The following is a 19,916-nucleotide window of genomic DNA, read 5'->3' on the forward strand; positions in this document are numbered from 1 at the left end:
CTGAAACAGGCATCTGAGAGGAAGATTAAAAAAAAACCTGTTTAAATATTTGCTCTGGGTGCCATCTGTACTGGAAAGGGACAATGACAGCAGTGACTGGCAGGAGGAAAAGGGTCACACAGGTGTGACGGATGTGAGGCCATGTGGATGCAGCATGAAGGAGTCAAGTCTCATCCAGGCCATGTCCAAATTATGTGACTACGGCTGTTGTTGGCACACCAGTCTATGGGGACAGCCACAGCTACTTGCCCATGGCTTCCCTGGGTGGACATTGTCAGGCAAGCTTGACCAATGACCACTTGTTAACTACTGGTCGATCACACCTGGTGCCAATGCTATACGTGTACTATGCAGAGGCAGCCAAAGAACATCAACCAGTGGCTGACGAATAGTCCGTCACTCCAACATCGCCATTATTGTTGGATGCAACCAAAGATGTTTTGATGCCATCTTTGAAATAGTCAGTCAGGGGTGGCAGAGTGTGGGTGGTCAAATGAGGGCGGCAGATAGCTTTACTGGTGGAATGGAAAGTACATGTAGGTGTAACTGTGCGTGAACAGCAGTGTTGGAGGCTTTGAGGCCGATTTAATGGCCTCGGGGTTATGGCCTCGGTCTTCGCCTCAGCCTCGGCGGGCGTGGCCTCAGTCTTGGCCTCAGAGGTTGACTACAACCCTGGTTAACAGCAATGTACATGCATGTACTATTGGGAACAGAAACAGGTTTGGTTGATACTGGGAAAAAAAGAAATCAACAGATGATACTATTCACATGTACCTATAACTTTAGCAAACTGTGGGTTGCACAGTTCTGAAATACATGCAGTTTAACCCAAACCCCCAAGGGACCACTGAAATTCAGAATCCCCTGACTTACTGAAATTTCATCACATGTACGAGTAGAGTTTACGCTGTTGCTAAACATGTGGACATGGTCTGTAGATGCATGAAAATCTCGTGCACACAGACAGGTTAAGCCTGGTTTTCATATTGTAATGTGGACGGTCCACAAGATGTGAAGACGCAGACATGAACGGAAGAACGGATGGTGCATGATGTCATTCCACCCAAAAATTGAAACAAAATCCGAAACTCTGCGATCTTTTGCAGAAAATACCCTTTTACATGTAGATTGACTGTGCCGCCTCATCATGTCAATCCTGTACTCCAGTTTCATGCATTTTGTTGATGGTCAGCTATTTAGTTGATCATACGGGAGTAAAGCATTTAGGAGAAAAGGGACAAAATTGGTGGAACTAAGCGAGAGGGTCATCGTTGAACACCGGTCATGCCAGCATGCGTGTTTGTATGGAGATACCACAGATTTGAAGAAAATAATGGTATACACTAAACACAAAGATTACAAGAACTACCAATATATGTATGTACACCTAGTTCCATGTAGTGATTTAAAAAAAAAAAAAACAGAGTAACAATTGAAGAAGCTCAATGACATGAAAAGAATCCAGCAACATGTACATTGGTACACAATTCCAATAAGAAAACTGTAGGTCTTCATCTTCAATTCATTAGTTTTTTTTATTTTTTTTCCTCACACATGTAAAAGTGTTTGAAAATTACCTCTTCTTCAATTGTCTGATTAATCTTCAAAAACTTGAACATTTTCTGAAATGTACCATGACATTGTAACAATTCCCCCCCCCAAAAAAATTGTGTTAAATTTCATTTTCAAGCCTGTCCTACCATTTAAATAATTTAAGAGTAATTGCCAAACATGGCGTTTCCTTCTGTGCCCTGGACTTTGTTGAACCGTTGAATATTTTAGATTAATCCACAGACATCTGAAAAACCACTATATGGTTACTAGAAGAAAAAGAATTTTGGTTTTCTACATGTACCGGTACATGCCATTGTTTGAAATTCCCAATAATAAATAAACATGAGGATTACTTAATAACTTGTACATGTACGCTGGACTACCTCTTAAAACGCTGCCTGATGAGTGGTGCACACTTCCATGCACATATTCCTTCAGATAAAATGAGATAAGCTCTTCATGTCAGACGAATAAAATCCGGGAAAGAAGGAAGGGGCATTAGATAACAACTGCATGAGTCACATGCCCATAACAATTGACTCCAGCAATTTACATTCAGAACTCTAGTTTCTGTCATGTCCTACCAGTAGGAATCATGGGGAGGAAAGACAGGCTCATCTCATGGGAACTGCCGAGTGCATAAATTTGATTTATAAGTGAAGAAACAATTTTGTCTTTCTATGATCTGAATTCATTTCTGAAACATTCTCTATGCACCTTCTACCAGTATATCTGTTTAGTCACCCCTAACCCCCTAGATTGCTGGCCCTAACCTTCCCCATTCACACAAAGTTAAACACCCATATGGACTTTGTGTACAGAGGCTGTTGGACTTTGTTTTTCTGAGGTATGCCAAACCAAATGCAAAGGCAGCTGTTATGGGCCTACCAGACCCATCCCCACAGAATTAAACACTTTACTACTGTTTAATTCTGTGTGGTTGGGGAAGGTTAGGGTTAAAAAGAAACATCAAAACTGTTTGATAACTGTGTTTCAGTACTCTCATTGACAGTGCACTTTTTTAAACTTAAAAAAGTGAGAAAACGTTGCTCACTGGCCTATTATCACAACCTGAAACAACCATGAACCACCAAAGTAAAAAATGTTCAACTAAACATCTCACATTTTGTGTAATTTTAGCACACAAATGGCTGGAACACTGAGGTTTTTGCCTTGGATGCCTTTTGCTCATGTGCAATTCATTTCAGCATAAAGATAAGTACCTAGTCTGCTAGTGGCCATCAAATGGGTAAAAAAAAGAAAAGCATATCAGGTCAGCACATGTACAAATTACTTACAAGAAGCATAGCATTGCAAGGGCCCTTAAGACAGGGTACTAGCCAAACTATGAGGTACATGTAAATTGTAATGTGTGTTGTTCTTGCTAGTTCCTGGTTGTTTTTTTTGGCTGAGCATCCACATTTTCAGAGCAAAACGTTCTGCCCGATATCAGAAAATTCCTCAAAGACACAACATTTGGAACACTTTCTCCAATCCCACCAAATGCACAAGTGGTACTAGACACTTTTTAGTTCTAACCAAACTTGTGATTCTAATCTAAACGGTGGCAACAGAGTTTGCCGAATCAGCTGCTTGAGTGTGGAACCTGCAAACTTTACATACATAACATGCATGTACCACAAGCTGTATACTCATATAACAAGTACCGGCATACATGTATGTACATGAATCAAATACTTCAATAGTGTGTACATGAACTAAGTACATGAATGCAAACATCATACAGTACATGTATATCAAGCAATATTGACTTCAGTGCACGTTCATACCATTGTTATTACACACTGAAGTTTGTCTATTGAGATCTATCATGTCGCAAGTAAAGATCCACGCACTCAAAAGTCAATTTGATGTTTTGCTGTTTAAATTAGTTCAACACTTAGGAGATAAGCAGCAGTGCTGTAGAAAAAAAACCCAACAGCAGAGAGACTGGAGCAAACCGGCAGAGAGACTGAAGCTCACCGCTAACTCGACTGGACAAACTTACTGCAGTATTGTGCCAAACAAACTCAGAACTTGTCACCAATCCTACACAATTACATTGGACAGAGTGTCAACTACCGTTACATGTGCATGTACTGAGTAGAATTGTATTTTGATGCATTGCATTATCTCCTGCCTGTCAGTGTTTGTCCATACAGTGTATGTGTATTATTGCCAAAAACGTGTTCATGTCTTGTATTGTCCTATGTTATAATATGTATGTCTGTCAATAGGTTAGGGTACAAAAGCAAATCTATGCCTCACACTTTACCTAAATGTTGTTCTTTAACGTGTTAATTACACAATGTATAATCACTTGTGTACAAATTACAGTACATGTATGCTGGGGAAAAAACCCTTTTACTGCTAATATTTTTTCTTCTAAACAATAACACAACATGTTTTTCCCTCTTTTCCATGGCGCAACCAAAGAGTTTTCAACCTGAATCTTTTCACAAATTGTTACATTATGTTCAAGAAAGATGCATGTTATGGCCAGGTAAAGGTGCATTCCAATCTCCACCAATAAGTTTATCACGCACTGTTGACAAATATGGTCCGTATGGCTCATTTGTCACATTTCCTACACGGTGTCATCAAAGTACAGCAGGTGTAATGGGGGTATTGATGGGGGCATGTCATACTAAAACCTGGTTCCTCCGAGGGAGCTCCAGAGGCTTATACAAAGAAAGCATTACAGACACGACCTAACCCTTCCTCTAAATCCATTTTCGTTTCCGCTCTGCTTTAGGGAGAAAAAAATTCACCTTTTTACTGATGAGAATCGCAGTAATTGCTTGTAATTTGATGTGTTAATATCTGCTAAAACCCTACGATACCGGTACATGTACTTTCGTTTGTCTCATCAACCAAAGAGTCATCATTACCCGTCAATTTTTCCCCATAATTACTGGTTTTTCCTGTACAGTTATTGGTTTGGTTTGTGGTTATATAATATTGTGTTAATTCAAAACAGGGAAAAGTGAATTAATTTTGACACACAAATAAATTAGCCTTTCAAAAATTAGCAATGTCACACCAGATGTTGCCTTTTTTCATTCAATTCTAAAGCAAAAAAAGCCAACAATTTATTATTCAACAACGAACGTGCAAATTATAATTACTGGTAGAAACACACAGCTCCAACAATTATTGGGGAGCTGAAATTTACACTCTGTATTGATTGAGCACACATAGGTTCCACATGTTGGCCAGGGGATGGGTTAATGAACAACAGAGTGTGGCGGTAGTGGTGTTATTGACTGACTAAAACAGACCACTAGAGGGCGCTGTGCACTGAGTCTGGCCAGAACCATAGAGATCATAATAGTAAAGCTAGAGGTGACAGGCCTAAGTTTTACATTACAGAAATCTGGCCCCAGAGCAGGGTGACATGTTGGATGGATCGTGCTACTATGTTAACCCACACTTATGCACTCATATAGTCTATGTAGTCTTCAACATGCACGAAGCTTTTTTTTATCTTATTGATGTCATCAATTCAAATGCGCATCACGTCTCAGCACACTTGTATGCATTTCACTTGCATGGGTATGGAAGGTGTCCGCGAGGTTCCAAGTTGTTCGTACATTATGGGACAATCCCTCCGTCCCCTCGAGCTCTACTTATGATCAATATGGTCAGATCACAGATCTTGTAGAGAGTCTAGATAGGCACAAGTACAATGCACATGTACATGTAGCCCGTTAACCACTTCCTGCCATGGATTCTGGATCATAAATATGGTTGATATGCGTGGCCGGGGTCTCCAAACTTGGACAAAGGGAACAGGGCCCTGTAACAAAAGACTGTACTCCGAACAAAAGACCAGGCTGCTGGGCATTACCGACATTTTTCACTCTCAAAAGTGGAGATAATCCAGCCTTGTTTTGAAACAGTATACCATGGTTTGGGGCATTTAGAGCGAGCGGATTACCACTGGGGACAAAAGCGCTCCAACACCGCAGCGATGAGCCACACAGCATCGCTAGATGCTAATCTGGCCCCTATTGAAAAGAGGTCAACAGCACATTGAGTCAGGTTCGTGAACAAAAGAATGTTATATAACACCGCACAATCTGGGCTCTTTTTACAAGGCTGCAGGCCTGGCTGAAATACTCAGGCGTCAATACATTTTGTCTGTCAGGCTAGAGTGGACACCAGACAGTCCTTCCCGTGTTTGTAAGTGTCCAGTAAATGAAGATAGGAATGTTTAAAGAATGTTGCAAACAGAACAAAAATGATAATTATCCTGGACCAGCATCATCAACATTGATAACTGCCCCCGGTAGCAAGTGGTTAAGAAGAAGAGCCACTCTCCTCTATGTGTACATCACTACCCTTCCATTGGATTGGTCAAGACTTTTTCGATGATGGGGATGCGGTGCTTTCCAATCGATAGAAGTTCACATAGCCTGGTGGCCCACCAAGTTGTGCCTTGTCTCTCCGCATGTTTAAAAGTAACCAACAAGCTTCAAAATCTGGCCACCAAGTTTAACATTAGGGGTGTTACATTTACGTTCTGGAATATTTTAGCCAACACAACATGATCTGGACACTAAAAGCTGTCTGTCAGTGGTCATGCTTGCTTCCAATTTCAAAGCTATGATGCCAAGAAATGCACTCTAATTGGACATGGTCCTTGAACCATACCCCCCCCAGTATTTCAATATTTCTGTCTGTCCCCATCAAGTTTAAAATCTCAAACTTGGAGAACACTGGGAGTGGTTGAGGCTGGTTCCCTCCACACATTCCAACAGACTGATTGGGAACCAGTGTGTAGATTCCATCACTTATTAAGCTTGGAACAGTTAACGAGCCATCCAGATTATTTACATGGAGTTTGGTGCGTCAGAACCCTGGAGTACTAGATCTGGATCTCAAAAACTCATTCACCATCACAGCACCTTGTAGGTGTCAATTACAAACTTAGTCTTGCATCAGTGAAGGACCAAATGTAATATCAAGTTCACACGCTTGCCTAACACAAAGTTCTGTCAAGAGTCAACAACTGCAACACCCACTTTAGGTGCAGGTGCTGTAATTCAGGGTCAACATCTTAATGAAAAACTGAAATCAGGTAAAAAGCTGAATTCTCACATCCCTGCATAAACTACTTTCCGGGAACACAAATCACTATTGACAATTTTGCCTGAGGAAAGGAGGCACTGCGCAGGGCAACCTGGATTGTAAAAAGAGATTCTGCCAGAGGTAATGACAGAGGGCAAAAAGGGGACACCATATTTACAGCATGACTCTGGTGCACTAAGCCAATAGACAAGTGATAACTGGATTCGGAATGCCAACCAGTCACAGTGGCAGGACTGGAAACAGTGGTGGAAACATCCACCTCACTGGCAAAGAAGACAGTGCATTGTATAGACCGTTTCAATAAGCACCCATTGCAAATGGTACCTTCCAACACCAAATGGCCAGGATGCTCAGTGCGGCCCGTACCAAGCATGCATGAAAGTCTGCACATGCATGGCACATCCCAACCAAACAAAGGAAGCCTCTGCTCTGTAAAAACACAACATCTCTTGTTTCAGCACAGAGCCCAGTGTACATAAATCTACCGAGGGAGGGGCAATTAATGTGCTGTGGTTATTTGTCCAAAACTGAGTAATTCTAGACACACAGACAAGACAGCATCATCTGTTTGTATGTATGTATGACTCAGCAAGACTCCATGCCCAACTCACCTTGGCCAGTGCTGCATCCTTTTCCTGGATGATCGTCCGCATCTCCTCGGCCACGATGCGACCCTTGCTAGTCTTGACCCGGTTAATCTGACCCAGGATGGACTTGCCGTACATGGCTATCTCCGGCCCCGTGTCTGACGTGCTCAGCCTTGCCAGCAAGTCGCCCATGCTCTATCGGAAAGCAAGAGTAGAATCAAGCTGATTGAAGTTCCATGCCAAATCATCTCCACAGTAGAAAACAATGCAAAGACTGAGTTGAATGTCTGGTTCCCCACCTCCATCACTCAAGTTAGAATGAAATAGAAGGGAGTGGGAATAGTCTACCCGCCTTAACTGGAAAAAGTATGTAAACTAATGGAATGAGGGCATGTGCCAACCAGCAAAGTGCAGGTATCACTTAGTGATGTTTGCCCAAAGAACAGTACTGTCAGGTTAAGCCCTCATTCACAGAGACAAGAGCATAAAATTGTACCGAATGTAACAGTTTCATGCTCTGAAGAGCATGGCTAGTGATCCTTTTGCGACTTATTAATAAAATCTGGTACACTGAGTTCTTTAAATTCATGTGAACATAACAATTTGAATTCTCCTTTCTTAACTCACCGTTGCTATACCTCGTGATAAGGGGGAAGCTTTTGCTTTAATTGTTACAGAAGAGATGCCTTGCACCATTACATTGTTCTCAATGGATAAGAACAGCACAAAGGAACCATTCCCTTCCAGAGATGGTGGTCGCAATGCAAAAGCTTGCCCTGAATCACAAGGTATAGCCTGTCTTTAGTCTGGGGAATTCAAATTTTAATTACACTAGTAAGCAGGAGGTCCTGGGTTTGAGTCCCACTCGAGTAAGCTTGTGAATTTTTTCGCATGCTCTTGGACTGTAAGCACCGAGTATATAGTGTTAATAAATCTACACGTCGGGTAAGGCGTGAGGTCAAAATACAGACAGTTTAGAAACAGTTCGACGGTTGGTGTTAATCCCCCTTCGTTCCGTTCCTCGTTTGGTTTGGGACAGTTCAACGGTTTGAAAAGACCCGTCTGCCCTGGACTGTTGAGCTGCACAGGCAACCTTGACAACAATGGAGTTTGTGGCTTACGCAGCCCTAGTTGTGAACAATACCGTAGATCCCATTCAAGGAGAACGTCAGTGGCCCCGGTCAGCCCTTCCTGGCTGGCCGTAAGGATTAGTGGTTAACACCTTGTGATAGACGCAAAATCAACCGCATTCTAGGCTACAGAAATTGCTCTAGCCTCAGAAACATTATGAGTGGGTAATTCATGACAAAAAGACATCACCACAAGATCAATGTTTGTCTTTAAGCATTTTTTAGACTGGAAATAAAGAATTTTATATGGAAGTGATGGGAAATTCCAAACACAGTTGCCTCATATCCACAATATGAATTTATTTTGAACTTCAGTCAGGTGTACCAATATTCTTTGAAGGTAATGAAAAAAAAAGTCAAACTCCGCGTCAAATAGTGCTGCAAGAAGATGTCAAGGTACGGTTTGGGTCAGACACAGTTCAGAAATGTTTTGCTGAACTTCGGATCGGTTGGGGTTTGGACATGTACACGTGTACAATGCACACCGAGACATCTAAAAGTTCGCTACGAACGTGCCGCATAGGCCTATATAGTATTTCTGTGTATAAAATTATGTTAATATAAATGAATCTTCTATCTCTCCCCATCCACGAGCAACTTTGATTTTAATATTTTTTTTCTAAATTGTTTCCCCAGAGTTCATTTCTGAGTACATTCCATATAAAGTTACCGCCGGAGGTGTGACAGTTTCTGACCACGTTTTGCCGACCAGAGGCGGTTGTGTTCGGACCACGTTTGACTCAAAATGATCGTAAGATATGTGCAAATAGAAAAAACAGCAGGCTCCATTAGAAATTTCCTCCTTCGGTACAAAATACAAGATCAAATTAGATTTTGAGCGACTAGTGTTTTGGTTATTTTTGCGCAATAGATTCAACTACAAAAATATGGCTTTTGTTGCATATCTGAGGAGGAACCTTTCCAAGGACGGCGCCTACGTGACCAAAAGGGGCGATTTTCCATTCCCACTTCGATCAAACCCTTCATGATCAAATGAAAGGCAAGTTAGACCATCGCATGAACAAAAATCTTCTCGCGCACTGCGCTGCATGCACCGAACCATTTGGCAAATTTTCCATCCGGGGATGCCCTCAATCAAGCACCAGTCCGACTGTGATCAGCATCCAATCAAAATTCGTTTTGCATGGCCATCAATTTTTATGAGATCATTGGCCTAATATGAAACGTCATTAGCCTAATATGGAACATAAGGGCATGGCTATTGGAGATCGGCAAATATAATACTAGATCTGAATATAAATGAGCAAAATTGGATGTAGTGAGAATTTAGAAATGTTATGCAGCAACAATACCGGACGTTGCATGTTCTTGGTTGATTTTGAATGATTTGGTTGAATGAATGAATAGTTGTAAAAAGCATGTGGTGAATCACATGCTTTTTACAACCATCTCATGATGCGGGCCATTGTAATTTTCAGTATGTTCAGGCATGTTTGGAGTATGCCGTACAATTCGTAATCCATTTTTCGTTGTGTTTGTTTTTTTATTAAGTTTTCTTGTATGTATTCCCACGTGCCCTCAATGAAATGCCTTCTTAAAGCCGAACATCCGAACCCGAACATTGTCAACATGTCACTGCCCATTTGCCACTGGCCAACACCTAGACCTCACTGAAAATACAAGACGTGAATGTGGCCTGACGTACCTCATGTCTCCTCTGCGTGGCATACACTGACAAACAAATTAACTGCAATGGCTGGTTAACATTTAGGCGTAACAAACATTTTTCGAGTGAAACTGCCTCTTATTTTGCCTACCATGTCTGAGGGGCCATAATCATCATCCACATCTGTCCCTGAGTCAAAATCGTCCTTATTTTCCAGCCTGCGCAACCTGGCTATGGACTCGTCTCGTTCCTCGTTGGCCACTCGCAGCCTGGCCATGATGGCTTCGTCTCTCTCCTTCTGAGCTGCATAGATCTCTTCCACCACAGCTGAAATGATAAAAATGCATAAAAGAAAGTTGGTGATTAATTTTCCTCAGTCCATTTTGCTATAGTCTGTGAATTAAAATGATATTCATAAATACCTGGGATGGTTTTTCTATTTCTATTGGTCGAAACGCGTCACATGACCATGTATTAATATCAAAAGATAATGCCCACTGAGAAGTGATATTGCCCGCTGCGTAGATCAAGCGTTGGAATATGGATACGAGACAGTTTAATAGGGTCTGACAGGTCAGGAGTCTGTGTGCACGCGACACGCCATGAGCGCGCCAAGGTCATTGAAGGGAATTCTATCAACTGGAAACTTTCAAAGGAAATACACCATAAATAAAGGAATGTACCATAAAATGGGCGGGGGTGTTCAGGAAAACGAAAATAAAGGTTTTAGAACAAAATCGTTGGAAATCCATCATATGTTGATGTCTTTTGACTCTCTGAATAAAAAGGTATTTACGAACGGGAATAAATATGCGCTTGGCCAGTCTTAAACTAATGGTTAAGACCTTGCCCGGAATTAGTGCTGCAGCCTAACGGCCGAACTGAACCAAAAATCGTCAAACAAAGCACTTTCGAAACTGACCGTACCCAACTGGTCAGTTGGGATGTTTGCCTTTAATATGGCATGACATTTATAGCACATGGAATGCAAAAAATGGATAACGAGTTGTGCTGCATCAGCGCCTGGCACATGTGCGTGCCGTGTACACACATACTATAAATGTACTGTGCAAGTACAGTAAACTTACGACGGCCCTGCATCATGCAATGGTTGTAAAAAGCATGTGGTGAGAATTCACTAATAATCAACCGAGAACATGCAACATACAGCATTTCCGCTGCATATGGATTCTCACTACATCCAATTGTGCTTATATATTCAAATTTAGCATTATGTTTCCCAATCTCCAATAGCCACGCCCTTACGTTCCATATCTGGCCAATGATGTCATATATGGCCATGCAAAACAAATTTTGGTTGGATGCTGATCACAGTTGGACTCGTGCTCGATCAAAGGCAACTCCGGAAGGAGAACTGATTTTGCCAGGTGGGCCGCGCCGGTGCAGCACTTCAGCGTGCGACACAATTCGGTTTGTGCGGCGGCCTAACTTGCCTTTCGTTCATCACGTTTGATCAGAGTCATAATGTGAATATGTCGTAATGGAATTTTGCCAGATCTCTAAGATCTCTAACAAAATGCTGTTATCCGTTCGAAAAAGACTGATGGAAAATTACCCCTTTGGCCACGTGGGTGATGTTCTGGGAAAGAATGCTGACTTAATACCAAGGTACTTCTTCAAATACATCGAAAGCCATGGTTTGGCAGTTGAATCTCTTTCGTGAAAAATAACCAAAATACAATTTGCTCGAAATCTAATTTGATCTTGTATCCTGTAAGGAGGAAACTTCCATTTGAGCATGCTGTTTTTTTCTGTTTTCACACTATCCTACAATCGTTTTGTTGAGTCAAGTGTGGTCCAAATATGACTGCTTTTTGTCGGCAAAACACGGTCAGAAACTGTTGCACCTCCAATGATAACTTTCTATGGAAGTTTTACTCCTAAACAAACTTTGAAGATACATTTTAGAAAAAAATTGTGTTCACGAAGAAGTTGCTTGTGGATGGGGATGAAGAGGAGATTCGTTGCTTCTACTAACGTATTTTACACACGGAAGTACTACATATGGCACATTCATTCGTAGAGTGCTCTTCGACGTCTCAATATACTTTATGTGTACGTGTCCGAACCCAACCGAACCAAAGTTTGGCAAAAAATTTCGGAACCCTGTCCGAACCGAACCCAAACCTTGGCACCTACTTGCAGCACTACACAGAACACATCCCGATAATGCTGGAGCCCCAATTAGTGGCATCCATTCTCCTGAGCCGGTCTTAAAGATACGTTTAAGACCAGCCAAGCACATACATGTATTTATTCCCTTAGTTATTCCTCAACCCTAAAAAAATTCACACCATGTACATACTTTTGATATTGTCACAATGTTTTTTGGCCGGGCCTTTGGGTCATTTTAGCACCGATTTTATGACCACAAGACATACCTGTCTGCCCCCCAAAAATTATTTTTCCCAGAAGCATGTATTCAATGCACAGGAGTGAAATTGGGAATAACAAATGACCACATCAAAAAACCCACAGATGTTGACTTGAATTGATTCTTCCCAGCTTGGTCTCACAATAGAAGTCTCTACATCCATGCCATAGCTAGGGGTCACTGCACTTGAGGATCCTTCAAGAAAACTAACATTCTTAAGATTTCTGTGGGCATTGTTGATCCTTCCATCTTGACAAATAATTAAGTTATACAATGACGATTGATCACAACTTGTCTTGTGCCTGGCAGAAAGGCGTAAGCACTTACGCCCCTTTGCTGGGAAGCATGATCACTGTAAAAAAACTTTTCCCGGCAAAAGGATGTATGTATGCAACTGTGTCCTTTTAATGAAATATAAAGATTTCTTTGCAAACAATTTAAAATAAATTTCCCAAGTCGTTTGATAAGTTGTTCAAAGGTTACTTTTTGTACAGCCTGTGTTGGTTTTGTTGTAAATTTTATCCGTTTTTACTAAGAGAGAGTGTATTTCTTATGCCCTTTTGCCGGAAACATTTTTTCTGCTGTGTTCATGCTTCCCAGCAAAAGGGTGTCAGCGTGCTTTTGCCTGGCACACAACGAACTGTTGTTATTGAGAAGGATGTGCAGTTTCTACATTCTGAGTATCTCATGTCTGAGAATGACGCTGGCATCGGCAGTATTTCTGAGACTTCTACTAAACTGATAGACATACCAGCAGCTCTAGCAGCTACCCGAGCCTCCAGTGTTGCCTCCGTCAGGCTCTGAGACAGCCGCATGGACTCAATCTCCTGCTCTGTCTCTAGAAGTCTCTCCTGCAACTGTAAGTGGGGACATACCAGAAACTGGTCTTAGTCTTGGTAAACTTGTGACTAGCTACAAAAGAAATGTAGTGTCACAAAACTGTAAACACTTCACTTGGCATAATGGTATTTCTTTGCCTTCCAACTCAATGACCTGGATTCAAATCCCACCCAGGTTGACATACATGTATGGATCAGGTATGCAGGCTCTAGAATTCTTATCTGGAATAAAAACGTCTTGCCAACTTTAACAATGAACATTTCTTCATTCATCCTCTCCCACAGGTTTCTTCCGGTTTACAACCTTACGGGCCCTTTCCAGGAAGCTTTGTTTCATTACCAAAAAAAAAGTAATTATTAATCTTACAAAAACCCCAAAAGAAATCATGCATTTGGGTGCAAAATATGCCAACTCTAGGTACTACTCAGCAATGAAATCCAACAAAAATTATGATTTTATCCATAAAAGATGACACCACACAACAAAAGCTTTCATCTGCATTTCAAATATGGGAAACCTGTGAAGCACTTTTGTGTAAAATTGGTCCATTTCAGATGATTTCCAAATTCCAATCCTGCCTGTGCCAAGCCTGTTCCAAATCATCGCAGTGCACTCACCTCTTTGTTGACATCTCTGGTTGACCCTAGCTCTGACAACAGCATGGGCACGCCCTCCTCAAAGTCCATCTTGGCACTCGTTCCCCTGTCGACCACTACCCTGATGGGCGTGCTGGTCACCTGCGGCCCAAGCTGGTTGGCAGTAGCACCTGGTGACAACTTGGACTTATCTGATTCAAACACACACACACACAAATATCTGGTTACTAACTGGGGCTGACTTTGACTTAAGGCCGGTTCACACTTCAGCCCAACACGAAAATGAAGGAGATTTGACGTCACAAAACATAAGCTGCAAATTTTGCATGAGATGAAGGGTGTAACTTTTGAGAAACCACAGCTCAAGTATTTGATCTGAAGTCATAATGTCGTACTCCTGTTTACTCTTAGCCAAGCATGGATCATCTGCAACACACCCACATAAACAGCTGAAATGACTACAAGATTTTAGTGGTGAATCACTGATGGTCAAGCTCAGTACTCTTTTCACATTATGGTAGGTGTGTACTTGACAAGGCACCAAGACAAAAAACAACCAAGATACTGTTGTTTCAGTTTTGATATTAATGCTTGAAGATGCTTGACATGGTCTGGCTGCAGACAGGAATTCAACACGCTTGAGACTACTAATGAATTCAAACCAGAAAGGGCAATTAGATGTGAGCCATACGTTATCTACCTTCATCCTGCAACAATCCCTTGGGTCAACATAATTTTCCTTAAAAGGATTCCCAGAAACAGTTGCTTGAGGGAAGATAAGATAACGAAATGTAAAAAGACAAGTATAATTCAGAAGTGCCCAATCATCACTTCCCTCCTTTAGATTTAAGCGATTCTCATTGTCTTTGTGCACACATCAGCTCACACTAGTCCATAGTGGTTGAGGTGTGTAGAACCATTAACAGTCAATGTGCCTTGGTTGCTGTAGCAAATATCACTCTGCGTTATGGTATTGGATTTTCAAAGAAGCAACAATGAAGTAGGAAATGTTGCACAAATCTTGGACAGATGATCACCTGGGGTGAGTCCATCTTGTACCAGACTGTCATTATGGTATCTTGTCATTTCAAGAAGTTGGGATTTTCAGCCCAAAGCAAAATTGTGCCAAAGACAACCTCAACGTGAAGTAACAGTGTCAATACTGACCTTCAATCTCTTTGGATGTGTTCCTTGTTTCTGGGGTAGAAGTCTCCATCAACTTGGGTGCAGCCTGCCCGACATCGCTGTGTCTGCGGACCAGCGGGGGCGGCCCGCTGGCTAGATTGGGCTCACTGTGGGCAAACTGACCATAGCTGGGCCCCACTGAGTGCCACTGCCCAGCCTGGTCGGGGGGTACCATCACGCGGTGCGGGCTGACCCACGGGTTGGGTGGCACCGAGTAGTGGCCCATCACAGGAGGGTACCAGGTGCCATGGGCAGGGGGCATGGTGAAGTTAGGGTTCCAGTCAGGGCGGCTGTCTAGGTAGTAATCGTCACGAGCTGGACGGAAAAAAGAGACCACTTCATTCAATGTCTCTGAAGTGAATGCTACTGAATTGTTTTCAAGTGAGTTTGTCTTGCCAGGTAAGGACTTCTTAACATTTTTATGAAATGAAGCACAAGTGCGGCATCTTAAACATCTTTAAGCTTTCTGATATGGGACAAGAGGCTTTTTTTCTGTCCTTGAATTCATTAGAGTAGAAACAGTGACAAAATGTCCCAAATTATCACTGCAGTATGTGGCCACATCAAAACTTCAATAATCTGCAAAAAAGATTATCTTTCCAAAATTATCTTTGAAGTGAAAATTTCAAGAGGCCTATAATATTGGCCCATTTTGGGCCTTGGGCTCACTCTAGACTCCCCTCCCCTATTCTTATTTTGCTATAAAAGAACTCTCAACATCCAACACTTTGACATCACTTACACAAAATTGGCAGATAGATTTAGGACAAATCAGGGTGAGAGTTCAAGTCAATTGACATGTATACACTGCCATGTGATGGAATACTCAATTCAAGTCAATTGACATGTATACACTGCCTATGTGATGGAATACTCAATTCAAGTCAATTGACATGTATACACTGCCTATGTGATGGAATACTCAATTCAAGTCAATTGACATGTATACACTGCCTATGTGATGGAATACTCAATGTGCAAAGGGATATCACATAATACTTCATGCTCCCTGCTAATGTTTTGCATTCAAAATTAGCATTAAATGTAGCTGATGTTTGACGCTTGACATTTGTACAATGTAAGTCCCTCAGTACCTTCCACGCTAGCCACATCGGAAAATCTACTGACTGGTTGACAGCATGACAGCTTTGGTCTACCGTCAACGGCATCATAGGAGGCACAACAAAGCTTAAACTGCTCTCAACTCAGACATCTTAAGTGGTCTTACTTCTTCTCCTGGGCTTCCGGAATCGTCGTCCCTGCCTCTCCCTTCCGTCCTCACTCTCATCCATTCTCATCCCTTCGTCAGAGGTCACGCTCAGGTCATCCCTTGTAGCGGCATCTGTCTGGTCGACCCCTTTGTTTTCTGAGGGAGACCGCTTGGCCGATTCTGCTTTTTCCTGGAGGTCTCTCTCTTTAGGGTGCGGTTTACCACCTTGAAAACAACCCAACAAGATTTAAAGGAAGTTTATCATTTTCAAATTTGTTTATTCAACTGTAAGCTATATTTAGATTTGAAATTGGCACCAATCTGAAGCAAACAAAAGTCTGTGGAAATTTATGCATGCATTAGTTAGTGTTTCCAATCGATTCTGTTGAAAGTATACCTTGATTTGCAACTTGTGTCATACCCTGCCTGTCCATACATTTCACTGCCTGTCCTTTCATTTCTAAAATCATCTACATGCACATGTACTAATACACACCCATTTCATTAGCACGAAATTAAGATGAGAAAAAAGATGAGATCAAATTTGCCACTAAGAATAAATAAATCTCCAGTCCTGATAACTATGGAATTATCAGACCAGATGATGGTAAACTGAAAATATAGCAGTGGGCCAGTGACTATTCATACAAGCAAGTTCTTACCCCTCAGTATGCGATCTCTCTGCTTAGCAGGTGACAGCCAGTCTTTCAGCTCTTCGTTGACGGATGGATTGGAGCCGGCATACATATCAATGAAGGAAGCCTCAGTAGATTTGTCAAGCTCGCGACGCTCTGCGGCTTTCCGCAGGGCACGCTCCCTTCTGATCACTTGATTTCTAGATCAAACATAAAGATAATATCATTTTAGAAGACAAATCAGATGCTCATCAGGTATAAAATGTTCTTTTTGGCACATTAAAACGTCCATAGTTAATTCTATGGTTCTCATTTTCAACTGACCCTTCTTTTCAGCTCTGAGGCAAAAAAAGATCTCAAGAATTTCTGGGAACAACCAAGTACATTGTAAGTCTAGTTACCCTTTCCACACACTCCCCTCTGCCTGACCAAACCTCCCTCGAGGTAAAAAAAAAAAAATTAAAACAAGAGAACTATCTACAGACACCTTGCAAAAAAGAGGTTTTATGATAGGGCAATGCCGAATATCCAAATAACCGATTATTCGATCGACTGTCGAATATTCAAATATTATTTTCGAATTTGAATATTTGAATGTGAAATTCATGAAAAGGAAGGGAAAATTTTCTTTTGTTTTAAATGATCAAATTGCACCATGAAGGCTTGTTTCAAGCAGATTCAAATGAAAAGTGTAAGAAATCTTACGATTTAAAAAGTCAATTATTCATTAAACAATTTAAAAGGAATAGAAATTTTTAACAGGGCAAGAAGTCTTGTTCGTCTCTTGAATCTTGCTAAATCGTGGCTGGAGATACTCCTAGACATGAGAAGCTATTATATTGATCATAATGTACAATTGTGTGCATAACTGCAACTTATTTTGTATATGGTTTGTTCAACAATCTGCTGGTCAGTACGACCGAATATTCCATCAAATTGAAGGTTGAATATTCAAATACATGTCGTGAATGATCCAAATTGACTCCGTCCTATTTTATGAAATAAATTACATGTACCTCCTTGGACGGCACGGTAAGAATTTCATGGAAAAAATTGCCTTGATGCCCCGGCCTTTGGTTGAAATGTTCATATAGACAAGCTGATTTTGTAATACATGTATGAGTGCCCTTTGCAAAGGAGGAACTACCTTGGCCTGGTACCGCACTCTCAATTACATGCATGTTGTTTAACATCAACTACATGTACAAGAAAGATCCTTCATTGGGGGAACCCCCAACGTGATGCATCTCAAGCTCACTGTCCCCACATGGTTTCTCTGTTGATGAGTTTGATGCTCAATGCCCTATAAAAATTATGTGGAGTTTTTAGTAAGGTTGATTATTCTGAGAGTCAAAACAATGGTGTTTGGAAATGCATATACATGTAAGCCAAAATTCTGAGTTCCCCACATCAACCACGCAGTGTAAAACAGCAACACGTGTCATTTTTGTTCACTGATCGAAAATCACACCAAATAGCAAAAAATGATTACAGACTATTGATTACTTAACATGTTGTGGAGCTTTGCTATAAAAAAGGAAAGTAAAGTTGGAGTGATTGTCACAAGTGATTGGGCAATCGTGCTGACTGGCCAATAAATTAACACAGTGGCTAACATTACAGAAGTTTAGACAGGTTCCTGTCTACTTTTGTTGCACCAGGATGGTACATTGGAAACAGGACCTAGACCAGTCTACAATGAACGGATCTTGGACTGAGCTATTTCCCTTCAAGAAATCCTCCAGGGGTACATATCTACTACCAAAAAAGGGAAAACCTATTATCCTATTTACCTATTATCTTATTGAGAAAATAAAGAAAGGGAAAACAATGGGGGGAGGCCAATGGAGTAACTTGAACCCGGCACAATCAATGAGCTTGTACATGTAGAATAGCACACATTACAACTGAGGTATGCAGCAGCACACTTACACTGTATGGGTGGAAATTGAAACTGTACATAGATTGGTAATGAACAGACATGTCAGAGACGGTAATCATGGTGATAATTGAGCAATTTTAGCCCATTTGGAAGTCGTGTTTACAGTACTGTGAGGCACACTCTGTGTACCCACATGTACAAGTTCCAAATTTTTATTGGTTTGAGATGCTATGCCGATTGACTGTACCTAAAACTACACTTTGTCAATCAAATCATGCCCACAAAAGCTGTCTACACTAAACTAAATAATATACATGAATATATATCTCATTAATACACATGCTTGATGGTTTTTGGACTGTATAACCAGCTATTTTGGCAAAATCCAGACATTTTACTTACATGTAAGATTTCAAGATTTATTTCATTTTCTACAGCATAATAATCACACACGATAATAGAACTTTTAATAAATACATAAATATGATTGAATGATACTACAATACACTTCAGAAAGGATGTTGTAGAGGAATACCCAATGAAAGCAATGCTTGTAGATTTGGGCCCCGTTTGTAATGTAGGTATCTACCTCTCCCGGAGACGATGCCAAGGCATGTCAGCCTAGCAGACCATTCACAAAAAGCATGCTGTGTAGGCACACACGCGACGATGACAGATTCCTGAGCGCCACAATGTCTTGTAGCTGTGATCACATTGAAACTGGACACTGGACACTGCAGCGCTCAGGAATCAGTCGTTAGCTACAAAACATTACCATACAGTTTAAATCTCTATTTGAAAAAGATGGTAACTTCGAGCTTCGAGCATTTCCAAGTTACAGAAGAAATTTCTTTTTCTTCCCAAATGTGAGGAAACCTTACCATCGTTATTAGAATCTCTGATTCTCGCTTTATCCTAAACCGGACGTACTTCGAGAACTCAAAGACACTACTCCGTCATTCTCATTGTGACTTCAAGCAAATACAGTTTACATGGTGTCGTAACGGACCTTCTGTAGAAATCTTGTTCACCTTTTAAGAGTTATAGGTTACTCAGGTTTGTTGTCAGGGAAAAATTTGATTTAATAGCTTTGTTCCACCTGTGAATCATTCACCTATCGAGTTACATTCCAAAAACCCATAGCGTTACGACACCATGTAAATTATATTGGCTCAAAATCA

General features: G+C 41.2%; 2 protein-coding genes across 3 annotated transcripts in view; one reads left to right on the forward strand and one right to left on the reverse strand.

The window, feature by feature from the left end:
• The window catches only part of mipol1 (mirror-image polydactyly 1), a 43,608-nt gene that overhangs the window by 21,789 nt on the left and 1,903 nt on the right, over positions 1–19,916 (reverse strand). The window contains exons 2-8 of the mRNA XM_022231938.2: positions 16,881–17,053; positions 16,237–16,443; positions 14,991–15,323; positions 13,845–14,014; positions 13,139–13,244; positions 10,144–10,319; positions 7,260–7,430 (exon numbers count right to left, since the gene is read on the reverse strand). Coding sequence (XP_022087630.2) covers positions 7,260–7,430; positions 10,144–10,319; positions 13,139–13,244; positions 13,845–14,014; positions 14,991–15,323; positions 16,237–16,443; positions 16,881–17,053 — 1,336 coding nt within the window. The remainder of the gene's footprint in view (positions 1–7,259; positions 7,431–10,143; positions 10,320–13,138; positions 13,245–13,844; positions 14,015–14,990; positions 15,324–16,236; positions 16,444–16,880; positions 17,054–19,916) is intronic.
• Positions 1–19,916, forward strand: part of slc25a21 (solute carrier family 25 member 21) — a 45,950-nt gene that overhangs the window by 3,022 nt on the left and 23,012 nt on the right. The window contains exon 1 of one of the 2 annotated variants that reach the window (XM_087135949.1): positions 17,211–17,240. The exons of the other annotated variant lie outside the window; for it this stretch is intronic. The gene's annotated coding sequence lies outside the window, so the exon portion shown is untranslated. Of the gene's footprint in view, positions 1–17,210; positions 17,241–19,916 lie in introns of those variants that run through there. 2 annotated transcript variants of the gene reach the window in all.

This window comes from Acanthaster planci, linkage group LG01, assembly GCF_054643075.1.
Source record: "Acanthaster planci isolate LZ-2023a linkage group LG01, COTS_SCS, whole genome shotgun sequence".
NCBI lineage: Eukaryota > Metazoa > Echinodermata > Asteroidea > Valvatida > Acanthasteridae > Acanthaster > Acanthaster planci.